Below are 19,126 nucleotides of genomic sequence, written 5' to 3'. Positions count from 1 at the left end.
TAAAATATCTCACTCAACCTCCTGAAAATGCTGATAAATGCTGTCAGGATACCTCTAGCCTATTCCTTTTATCTCTTGGATGGCCTAAGAAATTCATAATTTCAGAGGGAAGACCTTGGTCAGCGAAGCAGTCAGTTTAGCTGTGGTCAAGAGAACTTCAGGGCCATCTCCCCAGGTTTCATACCACCTTAACAGGAGTAAAGATGGGAGCCCAGAGCTCTGCTCACGCCTGGCAAGACCCTCTCCCAGTAATGCTCACATTGACAGCACCATGATCTGCCTAGGAGACTATCTGGGGCTAATTCCAACACAACCTTTATCATAGGTTATGCCTGTTTCATAAGAAATCCTAGACTCCCCGCTTGGATTCTCATTCTCATAAGGCTCTGCACATAGCCTCACAAGACCCCATCTCTCACTAATCCTCCACTCTCAAATCCTTCAACTTATCTTCATAGTCTACCATCAGCAAAATCCCTTCTCTGGCTGAGAATCCTCTTCTCCGAGTGTTACTTTCACATAGAAACCTGGCTTTCCCTGAAGGCCTGGCTTCCTCTGCAGCCATTCCAGTGGCAGCTGCTTTCTCTCTCATACCCCTCAAACAGCTGGACCTCCAGGTGGGGAGATGTCCTCCCAGAACCTCACTGCCATTCTCAGATTATCTCCCCTTTTCCTTAAAACCCCCGTTTTGAATTTCATGTCATCAGACCAAAACCCTAAATATCCCTCTACAGTGGAGTCCAATATACTGTCATAATTCTTGTTGATTTCAACATCCACAGAGTTGACCTTTCCCATATACTATTGTGGTCAATTGAATGGAGGACCTCCCAAAAGATATGCCCACACCCTAATCTCTGGAACCTGAGAATATTGCCCTATATGTCAAAAGAGTAAATATTGCCTTCTATGCAAAATATGTGATTGAGGTAAGGATCTGGAGACAAAGAGTTTATCCTGGATTATCTGGGTAGACCCAAAATGCAATTACATGTGTACTTATAAGATAGACACACAGAGAAGAGAGAGAAGAGGAAGAGGCAATGTGACCAAGGAGGCAGAGACTGGAGTGAGGCAGCCACAAGTCAAGGAATGCCAACAGTCCCCAAAAGGTGGAAGAGGCAAAGAACGGTGTGATGGTTAATTCTGTGTGCCAACTTAACCTGTGCTACAGCGTGCCCGGATCGTGGGTCAAACATTACTGTGAGTGCTCCTGTGAGGGTGTTTTTGAATGAGATTAACATACAGATTGGTAGACCGAGTAAAGCGGATTTGTCTTCCTAATGTGGGTGGGCCTCATCCAATCAGTTGAAGACCTGAACAGAATAAAGGGGCTGACCCTCCCTCAAGTAAGAGAATTTCTCCTGCCGGACTGACTTTGAACTGGGATACTGGATTTTCTGCTTTTGGAGTTGAATTGAAACATCTGCTCTTCCTGGGTCTCAAGCCTACAGGCCTTCAGACGGGAACTACATTATCAGTTCTGGTTCTCAGGCCTTCAGACTCAAACTGGAACTACACCCTTGGCTCTGCTGGGTTTCCAGCTTTCTGACTCTTCCTGCAGATCTTGAGGCTTGTCAGCTTCCACTGCTGCATGAGCCAATTCCTTATAATAATCACTTCTTGTATAATTGTAAACCCTTTTGACTCTGTTTCTCTGGAGAACCCTGACTAATATAAATGGATTCTTCCCTGGAGCCTCCAGAGGGAGTATGGCCCTGCTCACATCTTGATTTCAAATTATGGTATCCACAGACAGAGAGAACAGACTTGTGGTTGCCAAGGGGGAGGGGGGGGAGGGAGGGATGGGCTGGGAGTTTGGGATTTGCAGATGCAAGCTATCACATACAGAATGGATACACAACAAGGTCCTACTGTATAGCACAGGGAACTATATTCAATATCCTGTGATAAACCACAATGGAAAATAACATGAAAAAGAATGTGTGTGTATATATATGTATAACTGAACCACTTTGCTGTACAGTAGAAGTTAACCCAACATAGTAAATCAACTATATGTCAATAAAATAAAATTTAAAATAAAATAGAATTGTGATGTCCATAACTGTGAGAGAATAAATTTGTTTTAAGCCACCAACTTTGCAGTAATTTGTTACAGCAGCTTCAGGGAGCATATACAGTAGCCTTCCCTGAACTCTCCTACAACAACGTTCCCCCACTCTGCGTGGGTCACCAGCTTCAAGTCACGTCCTAGAACACCGTATTGCCAATTACCGCACATTATCTAACATCTCCATGTCAAGCACTGCGCTCTCATACCAACTTCTATCTCTCTAGATCACTCCTTCCAGTGCCCTCGAACAATACTTCAGCGCCGATGGGACCCGTCTCCACCGAGCCTGCTACCCTCACACAGTCCCTTGTCTCCCTCATGGTCTCATTTCTCTCTTCAACCGACTTATATTCCACAGCCCATTACGACATTCATGTCTTTGCCTACTCTCCAGCCTCTCGCGCCAACCCTCCTCCTTTGTCACACTCCTCTGTCAAAACCCCAACTCCACCCGCTCTGCTCCTCTACCCACACAGTGAGGGGGCAGAAGTAAAATATACAACTACGCTGACTGGTCTGACTTTGAATTCATAACCACCAACCTCAAGTTAGTCATTCCAATCTCAGTTCAAATGTCACTTCTTAAAAAAAACTTTCCCTGACCAATTTTTAATAGCTTTATTGAGATGTATAATTCACATACCATAAAATTCACCCTTTTAAAGTTACAATTCAGTGGTTTTCATCTATTCAAAACAGTTGTGTAACCATAACTAATATCTCATTTCAGAAGATGTTTTCCACCCCCAAAAGAAACCCAATACTCTTTTTGCCCACCCCACTGATCTACTTCGTCCCTATGCACTTGCTTACTGTGGGTATTTCATGTAAGTGGAATCAAACACTATGTGACTTTTTATGTCTGGCTTCTTTCGCTTAGCATGTTTTCAAGGTTCATCCATGTTTTAGCATGTATCAGTACTTCATTTCTTTTTGTTGCCTAATAGTATTCCATAATGTTGACATAACACGTTTTGATTATCTGTTCAACAGTTGACAGACATTTGGCTTTATTTCCACTTCTGAGGTATTTTGGATAATGTTGCTATGAGCATTCATGAACAAGTTTTTCTGTGAATGTGTATTTTCAACTCTCAGAGGAGAATTCTCAATTCTCACCTAGGAGTGGAATTGCTGGATCACATGGTAACTCTGTTTAACATTCTGAGCAACTGCTAAACTATTTTTTCAACGTGGCTGCACCATTTTACATTCCCACCAGCAGTGTGTTAGGGTACCTATTTCTTCACATTCTCAACAACACTTGTTACTGTCAGTCTTTATTTCAGCCAACCTAGTGGGTGTGAAGGGGCATCTCATTGTGGCTTTGATTAGTCATTTCCCTAATGACTAAGTAATGTTGATCATCTTTTCACATGTTTATTGGCCATTTGTATATCTTCTGAAATGTATATTCAGATCCTTTGCCCGTTTTCTCCTAAAGTTAACTTAAAAAAAAATTGTGCTGGGCTTCCCTGGTGGCGCAGTGGTTGAGAGTCCGCCTGCCGATGCAGGGGATACCGGTTCGTGCCCCAGTCCGGGAGGATCCCGCATGCCATGGAGCAGCTGGGCCCATGAGCCATGGCCGCTGGGCCTGCGCGTCCGGAGCCTGTGCTCCGCAATGGGAGAGGCCACAACAGTGAGAGGCCCGCATACCGCAAAAAAAAAAAAAAAAAATGTGGTAAAAAACACATAAAATTTACCATCTTAACCATTTTAAATGTACAACTCAATAGTGTTAATTATATTCATATTCCTGTTATATACAAATAAAGAGTTTAACTTCTTTTTCCAATATGGATGCATTTTATTTCTTTTTGCTGCCTAATTGCCCTGGCTAGGACAGCCAGTACAATGTTTATATAAGCGGCAAGAGCAGACATGCTTGTCTTGTTCCTGATTTTACAGGGAAAGCTTTCAGTCTTTCACCATTAAGTGTAACATTAGCTATGGGTTTTTCACAGATGTTGAAGAAATTTATCAGATTGAGGCAGTTACCCTCTATTTCTAGTTTGCTGCTTGATTTTTATCATGAAAGGAGGTTGCATTTTGTCAAATTCCTTTTTCACATTTATTGTGATAATCATGTATTTTTGTCCTTCATTCTAATAATATGGTATTATATTGATTGATTTTTGCATGTTGAACCAACCTTGCATTTCTGGGATAATATACATTTGGTCATAAACTGATGTATAATCTTTATATGTTGTTGAATTTGGTTTGCTAATATTTCATTGAGGATTTTTGAGGCTACATTCCTAAGGGATATTGGTCTGTAATTTCTTTTCTTTTGATATCCTCTTTTTTGTTTTGTTAGGTTTTGTTTTCATATCAGATAGCATAACACTGGCCTGACAAGAATGAGTTCGGAGGTGTTCATCCTCTCCTATTTTGGCAAATGTGTGAAGCCTTGGTATTAACTCTTTAAATGTTCAGTAGAACTCACCAGTGAAGGCATCTAGGCCCGGCCTTTTGTGGGAAGGTTTTTTTATCACTACCTTAATCTCTTTACTTATCACAGGTTTATTCAGATTCGCTGTCTCCTCCTGAGTCAGTTTCAGCAGGTTGCTGACCACCATATCCTAAGTAGCTGTTCAGTCATCTTTTTATCATTTTACTTTTCTACATAGAACTTATCATCATTTGATATCTTCCTTGTTCACTTATTTTGGGGATTTTGTTTTTAAAATGTTTTTATCCATCTGTCCCCTTTAAAACGTAAGCTCCGGACTTCCCTGGTGGCACAGTGGTTGAGAGCCCGCCTGCCGATGCAGGGGACGCGGGTTTGTGCCCCGGTCTGGGAAGATCCCACATGCTGCGGAGCAGCTGGGTCCTTGAGCCAAGGCCACTGAGCCTGTGCGTCCGGAGCCTGTGCTCCGCAACGGGAGAGGCCACAACAGTGAGAGGCCCGTGTAACGCAAAACAAAACAAAAAAAAACGTAAGCTCCATGAAGGAAATGACTTTGTCCTAGCCTCTTCTAAGTAACCCCACACCTACAACAGTGTCTGCGAGGTAGCAGGTACTGAATTAGAATTTGCTGGATAAACATATAAATGAGTTAATGAAGCTGGCAGCAGAAAGTTAAGGGGGTTCCTGTCTTAAGGCTTTTGTTTTCTCTGTGTAAGAAAAGAGGTCATCTACTGAAAGACAGGGAAGAGTTGGGGTAGGTGGTTTAAAACGAATGGAGACTTTATTCCTTTATGACTTTAACTGACCACTGCAAAGAATGGAAAAGCAAGGTGATCAGAGAAATGCAACAGGATTGCAATGCTGAGCATCAACATGTAGTTGGTGATCATGAAGCTTAAGGTAATACTAATCTGTCCTATTGTACGGATTTCTCCAGAAGTACTAGAGAAAGCAGATAAATTAGTTCATCCATGAATTTAGTTGACAGAGACATGGATAAAAAAGTCACAGGACAATGGCGTTTATGGTACAGGAATGAAGAGCCATATCTAAAATGGTAAGGAGAGAAGAAAAAAGAAGCAAGGAATGGTGGATAGAGAGAGGAGACAGATCAATGGATAAAAGGCTGGAAAGAGATTAAAAAATGATCTTAGTGAGAGCAGTTGAAAAGTCAACTGGAATGATAATGGGATATCAAACGAGAATAGGATGTCGAAATCAGTGATTTTGGAAGTAGGAGCAGTTGGAGGTGGTGAAAAGGTCTAGGGTGTAACTGAGAGAGCAGACGTCTGATGTTCAGTGGAGAAGAAGAGTGTCAGAGCTGAAGAAGTCAAGAAACCATGTGGCCAAGGTCTTAAAAGGTTTGACTACAGAGATGCAGAAATCACCATGAGGTGACCATCAATCGGGTACCAAACCATCCAGCAGTGAAGGAGTATGTCCAGAAAGGATGGAGATAATACCACCAGAAAAGAAGAAGGATAACAGAGCTAAAATGACATGATCCTCAAAGCAGCATCTTGCTTGTTTTTTTTTTTTTTTTTTTTGCGGTACGCTGGCCTCTCACTGTTGTGGCCTCTCCCGTTGTGGAGCACAGGCTGCGGATGTGCAGGCTCAGCGGCCATGGCTCACGGGCCCAGCTGCTCCGCGGCATGTGGGATCTTCCCAGACTGGGACACGAACCCCCGTCCCCTGCATCGGCAGGCGGACTCTCAACCACTGCGCCACCAGGGAAGCCCCTTTTTTTTTTTTTAATCTAAGAGATTCAGGGTGTAAAGATCTAGAAGTGGCAGGAAGGAATACAAGAAGGAAAATAACCAGGGTGACAGCATTCACAGAAATATAAGCTGACCCTCAACTTATAATTGAGGTTAATCCTCATCCTTGTAACAGCCTTTCCTCTTTGAATGTAGGTGGAAACTGTGGATATGATAAACGATCACTCCTCTGATTATGTTATACAGCAAAAGGAAGATTACCTTAGGTGGGCCTGGTCTAATCAGGTGAGCTGTTTAAAAGCAGCATTTTTTTCTGGCTGGTTTCAGAAGAGGTTTCAGAGAGATGCACTCTAGCTGGCCTCGAAGAAAGCCAACATCTATGCTGTGAAGTGCCTATGAGGGCCACATGTCAAGGAACTGCAGGTAGCCCCTGGGAGCTGAGAGTCACCCCTGGCTGGCAGCTATCAGGAAAACGGGGACCTCATCATCACAGCTGCAATGAAATGAATCCTGCCAACAAACAGTGAGATGACACGAGGACCCTCAAGCCCAGATGATAACTACAGCCTCAGCTGACACCTCGATTTCAACGCAGTGAGACCTACAGCAGAGAATCCAGCCATGCCATTGCCTGGACTTCTGACCTAGATAACATATTTCTGCTGTTTTAGGCTGCTAAGTTTATGGTTATTTATTATGCAGGAAACGAAAACTAAAACAGTGACCATAAATAGTTTACCCAGGATAATTGCAGTTTACGCATGTTGTCCCTGCATAATTAACAGTGTCCCCTTCCACTCTCACATGAGTCTGGATTATATGCTAATTTATATGGTCACCCTAACAATAATTTCACCTCCCAAACCCTAAAGATTCATGTGGATGTAGGAGAATAGATAGCCACCACCTGAAAGGGCTGCGAGAGAAGTGGAACACCTACAGGAAAGCCAAATTTCTATCAAGACAAAGGGTTAAAAGAAATGCTTAGACAGCCCCACTACTGGGCATATACCCTGAGAAAACAGTAATTCAAAAAGAGTCATGTCACAATGTTCATTGCAGCTCTATTTACAATAGCCAGGACATGGAAGCAACCTAAGTGTCCATCAACAGATGAATGGAAAAAGAAGATGTGGCACATATATACAATGGAATATTACTCAGCCATAAAAAGAAACGAAATTGAGTTATTTGTAGTGAGGTGGATGGACCTAGAGTCTGTCATACAGAGTGAAGTCAGAAAGAGAAAAACAAATACCGTATGCTAACACATATATATGGAATCTAAAAAAAAAAAAAAAAAGGCTCTGAAGAATCTAGGGGCAGGACAGGAATAAAGATGCAGATGTAGAGAATGGACTTGAGGACACGGGGAGGGGCAAGGGGAAGCTGGGACGAAGTGAGAGAGTGGCATTGACATATATACACTACCAAATTTAAAATAGATAGCTAGTGGGAAGCAGCCACATAGCACAGGGAGATCAGCTCGTGCTTTGTGACCACCTAGAGGGGTGGGATAGGGAGGGTGGGAGGGAGACGCAAAAAGGAGGGGATATGAGGATATATGTATATGTACAGCTGATTCATTTTGTTATACAGCAGAAACTAACACACCATTGTAAAGCAATTATACTCCAAGAAAGATGTTAAAAAAAAAACCAAACGAAACAGGTCAGAGCCACAGTGGGCAAGTCTCAGCAGTTTTTCTGAGGAGTGTGGGGCACTGACCTAAGGGACTAGATTTTGTAGCTTTTGTTTGGATTTTCTTCATGTGTGTATCTTACCTCCTGCTGTAACTTGCTACAAGTAGGTATACTGTCTTATGCCTTTAAAAAAAATAGTCCTCCTGCCTAGTTTTGCACCAGGTACAAAGTAGCTATTTAACTATGACATGTAACTATTTAGAACTGAACAGGGGCATGGCCAAGAAGTGTACCTTTTCCCTCAATGAATACACATTATCTCTTAGAATTCTAGAGATGTGAGGAGAGGTATGCTGATCACATGAAAATGAAACATTGTTTCTGACAAAGTCAACAGTCTTAATTGTTCCAAGTCTATAACAACATAATTTTCTGACTCCTTAAAGCAAATGATTTAATATCATCAGTGCCCAAACAACTACACTGGACATATGTGAGTTGCTCATTAACATTTACTTTAAAAAAAAAAGCAATAATATTAATAGAGATTGTTAAACAAATCCAATACTTTGTCATTTATAGATTTTGAAGAACGGGATAAGTAACTTTGTTCAGAGGTGGAGTCTGCCATCTGCTGGGAAGAAAGGTGAAATTTCCATGTCATCAACTAAGTTATATAACTACCTCTACTGACAACAAACTGTACTGTGGTACAAGTGTATTGTGCATACACATACACACTTCCTGCCATGGAGTAGTAACCACATGGGAATTGGTCAAATTTCTCTTGGTAAAGTGAAGACAAGAATAAGTGGACACCTGAAAGTAAGGCAAGGGGGAAGGCAGGGAATGAGAGCAGTCTTGTTTACCTCCAGCCCTCCTTGCAGATCAGGAAAGGGTTAAGAGTTTCCGTTTGGGAAGATGAAAAGGTCCCAAAGATGGATGGTGGTGATGGTCGCACAACAACGTGAATATACTTAATGCCACCGAACTGTACTAATGTGGTAGAAAAACATGATAGTCTCCATGGCTGAACGAAAATCCTTGATCAGAATGTAAGGCTTTATCCGCTGGGTGGCAGACTGTATTTTCCAAACATAACTGCAGGGATCTCTCTCACCACCCTTGCTCCACTGTGGTGGACTTGACCACCACCCCAGCATCATGAGATGAAGTCCCTTCTCCTTCCCTCCAGCCTTAGAGACTGTGACCAACAGAATATGGCGGAATGTGGCCGCATAACTTTACAGCCAGGTAAGACAAGGCCTTGCAGCCTTGTGAGATGCTGGTCCTCCAGCTGCTTCCTCCGGTGATGCTCTCTCTTAAAATAATGTCTCCATGCTGTGAAAAGCACAAGCCACATTCAGAGGCCCACACAGAGGGGGGTCCTGTCGACCATTCCAGCCTTGTGATCTGAACAAGGACTTCTGTTTAAGTGGTTCATTCAGTCACAGAGACTATCATCTATCATGCTTTCTATTAAATTATACTTTTAAAAATAATACCTTATTCAAACTATGCATAATATTTTGTAGGATTTTTATTGCCATATTTAAATGATTCAGATTTGGAGGAAGATCCTGATACACTGCTGTTGTTGTTTTTGGTTTTTTTTAAATCACTGTTAAATGATGTTTAGCCCAAACCTTCCCCATCTCAGCAGATGGCAATTCCATCCTTCTAACTGTTTGGGACAAAATCTTAGAGCTTCCCTGGACTCCTTTCCTCTCACAAGCCACATCCCACCCATGAAGCAGATTTATAAAGCATATCCTAATTCAGCTCTTTTCATCACCTCTACTGCTAACATCCTACCATATCTTGTTTTAATTACTGCAATCATCTCTCTGAAATGGTCTGCTTCTATCTTTTCCTTCCACTGTTTACTCTTTACATGGCATCCAGACGGATCATTTTAAAATATAAATCAACTCAAGCTATCCTCTACCCAAAGCTCTACAAAGATTCCTGCTTTCATTCAGAGTAAAAGCCAAAGCCCTTACAATGGCCAGCAAGGCCCTTGTCACCTCTCTGACCCCCTCCCTACAGCTCTCCTGCTGCTCCTTCTGCTCTGGCTACTCTGGCATTTTTGCTGTTCCCTGAATTCACATGCACACTCTTGCTGTACGGCCACGATCCTGAAAACTTCTGCTCTTCCCCAGATGTCTGCAGGCAGACATCTAAGACTTTGCTCAAATCTCACTTTCTCAACAAGGCCTATAAGACTATCCCCACTCCTACCCTTGATTCCTTTTTCTGATTTCTTGCTCATGTGAGAGTCCAGTGTACACTGGAAGAGGGGCTCTGATCCATGAATTCAGGGCCCCAGCCTCCTTTCATCTAAGGACTCTGCCTCTGTTAACTAACAGAGATCCTTTCATTTGGGCTGGTGTACACAGGGAGTGGGAAAGGCAAAGATAGAAAGAATGGAGAAGACACACCTGCTTTAAACTACCTTGACCCAGAAGTAACACAGATGACTTCCAAACAAATTCCATGGGTAAGAACTAGTCATATGGCCCATCCGGCTACAAGGAGGATGGCTATATAATCTAGTTACATATCCAGAAGAAAAGGAAAACATGGATACTGGTAAGGACTTCTAATCACTAAATATCTTTCTGCTCACTTTCACTACCCAAAGAACACACTCAAGCCTCTCCCACCGCCCAGAAGCAAATCTGAAGTCCCATTCAGTCAGCACATCTAACTACAAGTGCAGGACCTCTGGCTCTGCCAGTTTCCTTCATCAAGACCACGTGCAGCTCCTTAAGACACAACCTATGAACTGAAAAGGCATGTTATTTGCCCCTGCTCTCCCCAGTCCCAATATACAAGAGTGGGACAGGAGGAGAAGGTTCTTCCTTAGCAAATATTCTCCTTGGCCATGTGGGCTCTGGCACACCCTCCTGAGGGGCCGTAAAACCTTCATAACCCACCTCTTTCCAGGGCAAGTTCTGGGTCCTTAAAAATTGATTTTATAGCTGTAATAGTCAGGCTCATGGTTCCATTGCCAACAGAATTCCGTCAAAAACTTAGCAGGCCTTTGATCTATTTGTTTCCAGTCGGCTCCATGTGCCAGTAACCACACACAAAGTTCTTCCCCAGACATGCCTCCATTCCTCTTGCTTTCAACTAACCGAAGCCACCTGGAGGCCACATGAAACAATAGGTCAGCAGTTTCCAACTCTGGCTGCAAACAGAATCTTGGCTGCAAAACAGAACTTTCCAAAACTGCCTGTGTCCAGGTTTCATGTACCCTGGACCCATTAAATCAGAAGCTATGAAGGTGGGAGCAAGATGATTCTGATGAGAAGCCAGTTAAGAACTATACTTCATCTGATCTTTGCCACAGGACTGTCACATTTTTTTTTTCAACTGAGAACACTTACTAGGTCTTTGATGCTCAAAACCGCTCTCAACTCTTATCTCTTGCTCTCTAGAAATAGTCTGTTTTTCCTTTCACTGCCCCAACTCTCAGAACTTTCTCTATTCCCTTTCATTTTTTGCTGGAAGGCTAGCCAATTCTTTCCTAAGCTCATCTCTTTCATGTAATACCTTACCAATAAGAGTCAACACACACTCTGACCTTTTCCAACGTTTGACCTAGAGTTCGCTTGGCATGAAGGAAGTCTTCCAAATTATCATGGATGACAAATTTACCAAATTGGTCACCACTGCAGAACTTGGGTTTCTGTCTTTCCCAACTCCAATATCAGTGTCCTCATCAGCGTGCTTCCTGACTGCTAAGCCAACGAAACAAATGTTAAGGTTTTGTTTTAACAGAATTCCACTTCCAGTACCAACCACTGTAGCAAAAACTAAAACCTCAGTAGCTTAACACAGAGTTTCTCCCTTGCTTCCATCAGAGTCACACAGGTTGGCAGGATATTCCTCTCCACCCATTGTTCAAGGACGCAGTTTCCTTTTATTTTATGGTTTCACCCTCTCTGGGTCCTAATGAAATTCTCTCCATTAAGCTGCTAGAGAGGATAGAAAAGGCACCCAGTTACTAATTGTCTTGTTCTGGGAAGAGATATATCACTCTCATCACATTCCACTGGTAACAGCTATTCACATGGTCCTTTTGGATACAGTGGGGCTGAGAAATGTAGTCTAGATGTGTGCCCAGCAAGAACAGGAAAACAGTGATGTTGGTGAGCCCTAGTGGTCTCTTTAACACCCTTAAAATTTAAGCTCCACCAAGGCAGGAATCGTCGTCTAGTTTGTTCATAGACGTATCTTACAAGCCTCTTACAGAGTGCCTGGGACATAGCAGGTGCTCAAAATATATCTTTTGAATAAATAATGAATGGACAGAATGAATTACAGGTATGGTACCATATGGCATTCTTTTCTATAATAAAGACAAATGAATGGATTGATGAATAAAAGAATGGCGAATTATACTGCACAGTTACTTAGATAAAACATTAAACAGAACTTTTGGAAAAATCAAAATAAATTTCCAAGCACCAACACTACACATATCAAATCTACAATGCAAATTCATATACAGACTGGTTAAATGCACACTAAATTCATCTGTGGTGAACACAGAGAAACATTCATTCAAAATTTTAGTACAAACACAGTGGACAAACTTCAAAGAAATTACTATTAAACTGATAACACATTTTTTTGTTAGGTGGAAATTTCTTTACCCACAACAGCCTCAAAATTCATCCATATCTTCCTCAAAGAACAAGGGCACTGCACACAGAGTCCTAGTCTTAAAAGCAAGTCACACACAGACATGTAAAAGACCTTACCAATATGCATCTACCATCATAATACAAATACTCATCAAAATTCAGAACTAATACATTTATGATACCAGCTTCAAAATTATGCATGCTGATAATACTTGATTTTTCCTTAACTCTTAAGTCACTATAACAAAAATAAATTAATAAACTAGAAAAAAATAACAAAGCTGAAATAAAAATAACAATAAATGGCGATAAGACTTACTTCACAAGAGTGTTGTGAGGATCAAACAGAAATGTAAGAATTCACTTGTGATTTCTGTACTTTCCTTTATGTAGGTTACAGATCAACAGAGTATATGAAAAACTGCTTTGTAAATCATAAAGCAATATTCAAACAGTCACTTATCTTTAAATAAATGTAAAATTCCCATTTCTATATGGGTTTTAAAGTAGCTAAATGAGCAAGTTCAAACTAAGGTGAAAAAGAAGTTCCTCATCCTCCTAGCCCCAACATCTAGAAAAACTTTCAGTAGATACATTCCAGAGAATCCAGTCATTATGAAAGGTAATAAGGCAACGAGCCTTCTCAGTGTAAAGAGTTAGACTCTAAACAAAAAACAGTTGAAAAATATTAATAAGTCATTTAACACAGCGGGATACTTGTACTTTAAGAAGAAGAAAAAGTAACAATTTGAAAATCTATAAATTCTCTCTAGTCAATGAAAAAGAGAATAAACTACTGGGTTTTATTTTTTGTTTTCCCTTTGCTTGTTTAAAAAATTTAAAATAATGACTCCTCAACCAAAAGAAATATTGGAATTTACAACATAAGACCCAGGATAGGAGGTTCAGTTTAACAAAATTTTATGTGTTAGCTGTAACTGAAAAGCCATCTAATAAAAAATTATCTCTAACACATTATCAGAGATGTAGGAAGTAAAGTATACACCTGATTAAAGTTTGTTTCTTGTTTTTAACTAATCCGTGATATAAACTTATTTGCTTTTTTCTTGGTTGAGTTTTAAGACGGTTAACTAGGAAAAAAAAGAAAATAGAAAAAAAACCCTGCTTATTGAAGCTTTCTAATACTTAAAGTCTAATAGGATGACCGGGCTTAAGAACCTAGATCCTGAATTATACTTATGACCCTATATATTTTTCTACCTTTTAGCAAACTAACCAACCAACAAACAAAAGCTAGAGGAAAAGGATTTAAAGCAAGGCTATAGCAATTTAGGAAATAAAAATATGACATTTTTTAAACTCTGGAAATAAACTGAGAGAAGGGAAGAAAAAATGATTGATATTAAACTTGTTACATGATTTATAAACACCACAGAAAAATCAGACATTGACCTCTACCCAAATACTGTTATTTAAAAGATTGCTTTTGGGGCTTCCCTGGTGGTGCAGTGGTTGAGAATCTGCCTGCCAATGCAGGGGACACAGGTTCGAGCCCTGGTCCAGGAAGATCCCACATGCCACGGAGCAACTGGGCCCATGAGCCACAATTGCTGAGCCTGCGCGTCTGGAGCCTGTGCTCCGCAACAAGAGAGGCCACAACAGTGAGAGGCCCACGCACTGCAATGAAGAGTGGCCCGCGCTCGCCGCAACTAGAGAAAGCCCTCACACAGAAACGAAGACCCAACACAGCCAAAAGTAAATAAATAAATTTATATTAAAAAAAAAAAAAAAGATTGCTTTTGAAAGTAAAGACATCAGTGTGGCAATTGTAAAATACAGTATCTACCCAACTTTAGAGAGGTAAAAATTTAACTCCTTCATCTCATGCAGCTTTCCCTGCAACATTTAAACCCTATAAGCATGAATAAAGTTTGCTTGAAAAAAAGAACTTTAAATCTTCCTTAAAGCTCAGAGAGTCAGTCTTCTGGGGTGGGGGTGGTACCCCCTTGTACAATTTTAAAAGAAGACACTTCTCGGGCTTCCCTGGTGGCGCAGTGGTTGAGAATCTACCTGCCAATGCAGGGGACACAGGTTCAAGCCCTGGTCTGGGAGGATCCCACATGCCGCAGAGCATCTAGGCCCGTGAGCCACAACTACTGAGCCTGCGCGTCTGGAGCTTGTGCTCCGCAACAAGAGAAGCTGCGACAGTGAGAGGCCCGTGCACCGCGATGAGGAGTGGCCCCCACTCTCCGCAACTGGAGAAAGCCCACGCACAAAAACAAAGATCCAGCATAGCCAAAAATAAATATTAATTAATAAAAAAAAAAAAGAAGACACTTTTCACTGGGAAAGCGAGCACTGCAACATTCCATTTTACTGAATAAAAGGGACCACATCAAAGGTCATAATATCTCCATCTCCTAGAACTTTAAAAACTCTCCTTTTCAAATCAAGTGATGAAGCACAACATATCTGCAAGCCCCATCATAAATGTAAGGGTTAATATTTTATGACACCACATCCTTATTTGATAGGCATCTATCAGAAAAGTGGCCCTGGTGCTGTTATGGATGAAACAGATAACCGCTGGGGACACAGACTGAGACACAAAGCAGTTACCCAAGAGGAATGCTCCTTCATCTGGTGCTGGTTGCTGTGAGGGCCATTGGCATGGCCACGCCAAAAGCAATTTTGGCAGAGCTGGTAGTTGTGGCACTGCTGGCATCGGTACCGGAAACCCATCATACTCTCACACCGGCAATAGGAGCACTCCACGGGGTGGAAGACTTGAGGGATGAGGGCAGGGAGGAGAGGGAACCAGAGGGAGAAAGAAGTCATTTTCATTTGGAGAATAAAGTCAGTACAGTGGAAAACCAAATTTAACATAAAAGCAAAGGTGAAAACAAAACTAGAAGTGAAGAATCTAAATTGTCTTCAATTTAGTTAACCTAACCAGCCATTCACTGGAATAAAAAGAAAATAACAAAATTTTCCATTTAGAATAGATTACAATCCACCTTAAAAAACAACTAATTTCCTTCTTTAAAATGACATTCGTGTCTCAAATTTTAGGTAAATAAACCAGTAAGGAGGAGAGACACCCTCATTCCAAAATTTCTCTTCCAAACCTATTTTTTTAAAGACATGTATATTGTTAGTTGTGGACATATGTTTCCTTCACTAACATAAAATCTGTGAGAGCCAGTACGCCATGCTTTATGTCTCTGCTACTTGCAAGTGGTATTTCACACAGTCCTTTGGACTGAAGGCCTCCAAATGTTTGCTGAACTAAATACTACAGGCACTTTCCTGGAAGTCCAGTGGTTAAGACTCCGAGCTTTCAACGCAGGGGGCACTGGTTCGATCCCTGGTTGGGGAACTAAGATCCCACATGACACACAGCACAGCCAGTAAATAAATAAATAAATAAATACTACTACATACCTGGGTGCAAATGGTAACTGGTAAAAAAGTAAGGCTACCATATCAAAATACTAGTTTTAGGTAAGAGCTCCAAGTATTGGCATAAAATAAGGTGCTCTAACCAATGAAGGGGCAGTGATTTGGAGAGAGGGAAACTCAGGTGACCTGAGACTCCTTTCTCCACCTCACACAGCATCTTACCTCAGGAAAAACCGCCAGCCGGCAGTCAGGATTTATGGGGGTTACTGGGATTCTCTTATAGCCTGAAAGTCCAGTTTACTCAGTGGAAGTGGGCAATAAATGCACAACTGTATATTACAGATTGTTATTTATACTTTTTTTTTTTTTTTTTTTTGGTACGCGGGCCTCTCACTGCTGTGCCTTTTCCTGTTGCGGAGCACAGGCTCGGGACGCGCAGGCTCAGCGGCCATGGCTCACGGGCCCAGCCGCTCCACGGCATGTGGGATCTTCCTGGACCGGGGCACGAACCCGTGTCCCCTGCATCGGCAGGCGGACTCTCAACCACTGCGCCACCAGGGAAGCCCTGTTATTTATACTTTTAAATGTTGACAGCACGATTGTTCCCTCTGGCAATTCAATTCTGAACACAAGAAATGGAAGTCAAAGGAAAGAGGGATATAATATTCAATATTCATTTGAACAACTCTTTCTAGCACTGTGTATACAAAGGCAGTGTTGTCTCAATCATAAGGATTTTTAGTCCTACTTCCAAAAATGCATATTAACTAGAGAATCAAGTCTCAAAACAAACAAACAACAACAACAAAACCTGAGCACTAGGTGAGAAAAATAATACAACAAGATCACTCAAGAATAACAGAAAACTAAAATCTGGAATGAGAAATCCAAAGGACATACCTCCTCTAAGAAATTTAAATTTTTGTTATCAAAATATTTCTAAGGAATAATGAAAGTGTTAATCACATAAGAATGTAATTTATAAATAATATACTACATACAAAGTCACAACAAAATGTTCATACGGATAACACTAGATCTCGACAACTGAGATCCTCTCTACTTGGGATAGCAGATATGAAATGATTTTATGAAAATGAGCTGGATATGAAACTACAAAAACATTTAGTGCTATAAAGGTATTGTCCCTGAAAAGAACCAACACTGTAATAATTTAACAGCATAAATCTCTATCCAAAAATCCTGTTTAAAAATTTAGCTGTTTGGGCTTCCCTGGTGGCACAGTGGTGGAGAGTCCACCTGCCGATGCAGGGGACATGGGTTCGTGCCCCAGTCCGGGAAGATCCCACATGCCGCAGAGCGGCTGGGCCCGTGAGCCACGGCCACTGGGCATGCGCGCGTTCCGGGCCTGTGCTCCGCAGCGGGAGAGGCCACAGCAGTGGGAGGCCCGCGTACCGCAAAAAAAAAATTTAGCTGTTTTAGTCTACTCAAGAGATTCCAGGACTTTAGGAAAATAATCTTGAATCTAAGGACTTGTGAACTAAAGCCATGACTGAGTGAAAGCCTGAGAAGTTTAAAAAAAAAAAAAAAGGTATGAGTAGGAGGGAGAGAAAATAAAGAGAGTACGGTAGCGTTCTCTCATTCTTACAAAATGAAAAAAGAGGACTCTGCTTTTTAGCGCCGCTCAGCTATCACTCCTCTTTTGTGGAATGAGGAGAGACAGGCAAGAAGAGCCTTGAAAGAAGGGAGCTTCCAGAGAAAAGCTAGGACCTTTCCTTTAATGAATTCAAACAACCTAAACAAGGAGATAAACTGATAGCAATAGCAGAAAAACCTAAGTAGTTACTAAGAGATAAGTACCATTTCAATTTCAAGTGAAACAAAGATTTAAGTCAAACTACTTGGGAAGGATACTGAGAGTAATTCAGTGGTAAAGGAAAAAACTGAATATGGGTGAAACCCAGTACCAAATTCTATCTTGGCTATTTTCCTTTAAACTATTCCAAAATTTTATAGTGTTAGTGGTTGATATTGAATATATACAATTTTTTGGAGTTATGCTTTTTATAAACTAAAGGAAGTCATGGCTAAGTGAGGTGGGTTTAAGCAGAAAACAACCATCTGGAATCTTGGGGGAAAAGCCTGGCGTTTGAACCACAAAGTTTTCTGACCTGATATTACTACCTCTTGGTATCCTATCTAAGTATAATAAGTCCTCCCTCCCTTTTTTTTTTCTTTTTTTTGAGAAATAAATATTCCTCTTTTGGAAGCTAAAACCACAAATTCAAATGATGGAGTGCCAGCAAATGTCAACTGTAATTTTCAATGATAATAACTAAGGACATTACAAATACTGTCAGTTCATATACTTCCTATAGCACAGGGAACTGGATGATAAAAGTTCTGCTTACCATTCTCAACGTGGGCAAGCCTATGCATGAGAGGTAGCCAGACAAGGCACTGGGGAGGAGGATCGGCCATCATGGTGTCTAAAAACGTATTTAGCATTATCTTTTTCTGTGAAGAGAAAAAAAAACAAGTATACTTCATATTTTTCAAATATCTCTGAACTCTAAGATTAAGTTAACTTAGGATTCTCCCAACCAAGTTGTAATGAATTACATGGGAAATTTTATAGCAAAATAAATAGTATTTTGCATTACTACAGACAATGCTACACACTATCCTATGTACTACTGCTATATTCAAATGCATTTCCACTTACATTATTTTATTTGAATCTTAAAACAACTGTAAAAGACAAATAGGCTAGGATGGAATTACTATGTTGTACACCTGAAACTAATACTGTAAGTTAACTATATTTCAATAAAACATATGAAATGAAAAAAAGATAAATAGGCTAGGTATTACTATCTTCATTTTACAGATGAGATAATAAAGGAATGACGCATTTAAATGGTTTGTAAAGGTCCTACCAAAATCAGGACTACAACTCAGGTGTCCTTCAAATGACTATTTCTGAAGAATTCTGAAGGAAAGTCTCAGATCCAGGACAGAGACTGTAGGCCAGCACTGAATGGAGGGAGGGAAAGGTTCTCACATATATGTAAGAGGGCTAAATGAGGGTGATTAACACTAGGAAGTTACCGTCCAAAGGCCCTTATACATAGCTATGCATTGACGGTGGAGTTTGAGAAATGCCTACTCGAATAGGCTAAATAAAGTTTTCCAAAGTGTTTTCCATCTCAGGCATCCAAGCTACTAATGTTTCTGAGATTTCAGTGGAATCTGAGAGGAATGCGTGAGCAACGTTAAAAATAAAAACAGAAAGT

At 41.0% G+C, this 19,126-nt stretch overlaps 1 protein-coding gene across 16 annotated transcripts in view; it reads right to left on the bottom strand.

The window, feature by feature from the left end:
• DTNB (dystrobrevin beta) overlaps positions 1-19,126 on the bottom strand; it is a 255,173-nt gene that overhangs the window by 152,787 nt on the left and 83,260 nt on the right. For all 16 annotated transcript variants that reach the window (XR_010934112.1, XM_067703517.1, XM_067703515.1 and 13 more), the window contains exons 7-8: positions 18,242-18,347; positions 15,087-15,253 (exon numbers count right to left, since the gene is read on the bottom strand). Coding sequence is in view for 15 of the 16 variants with exons in the window: in XM_067703517.1 (XP_067559618.1) it covers positions 15,087-15,253; positions 18,242-18,347 (273 nt within the window). In the remaining variant the exon portion in view is untranslated. The remainder of the gene's footprint in view (positions 1-15,086; positions 15,254-18,241; positions 18,348-19,126) is intronic.

The sequence above is a fragment of the Pseudorca crassidens genome, chromosome 14 (assembly GCF_039906515.1).
Source record: "Pseudorca crassidens isolate mPseCra1 chromosome 14, mPseCra1.hap1, whole genome shotgun sequence".
In the NCBI taxonomy this organism is placed as follows: domain Eukaryota; kingdom Metazoa; phylum Chordata; class Mammalia; order Artiodactyla; family Delphinidae; genus Pseudorca; species Pseudorca crassidens.
This window is presented reverse-complemented; position numbering and strand designations above follow the sequence as displayed.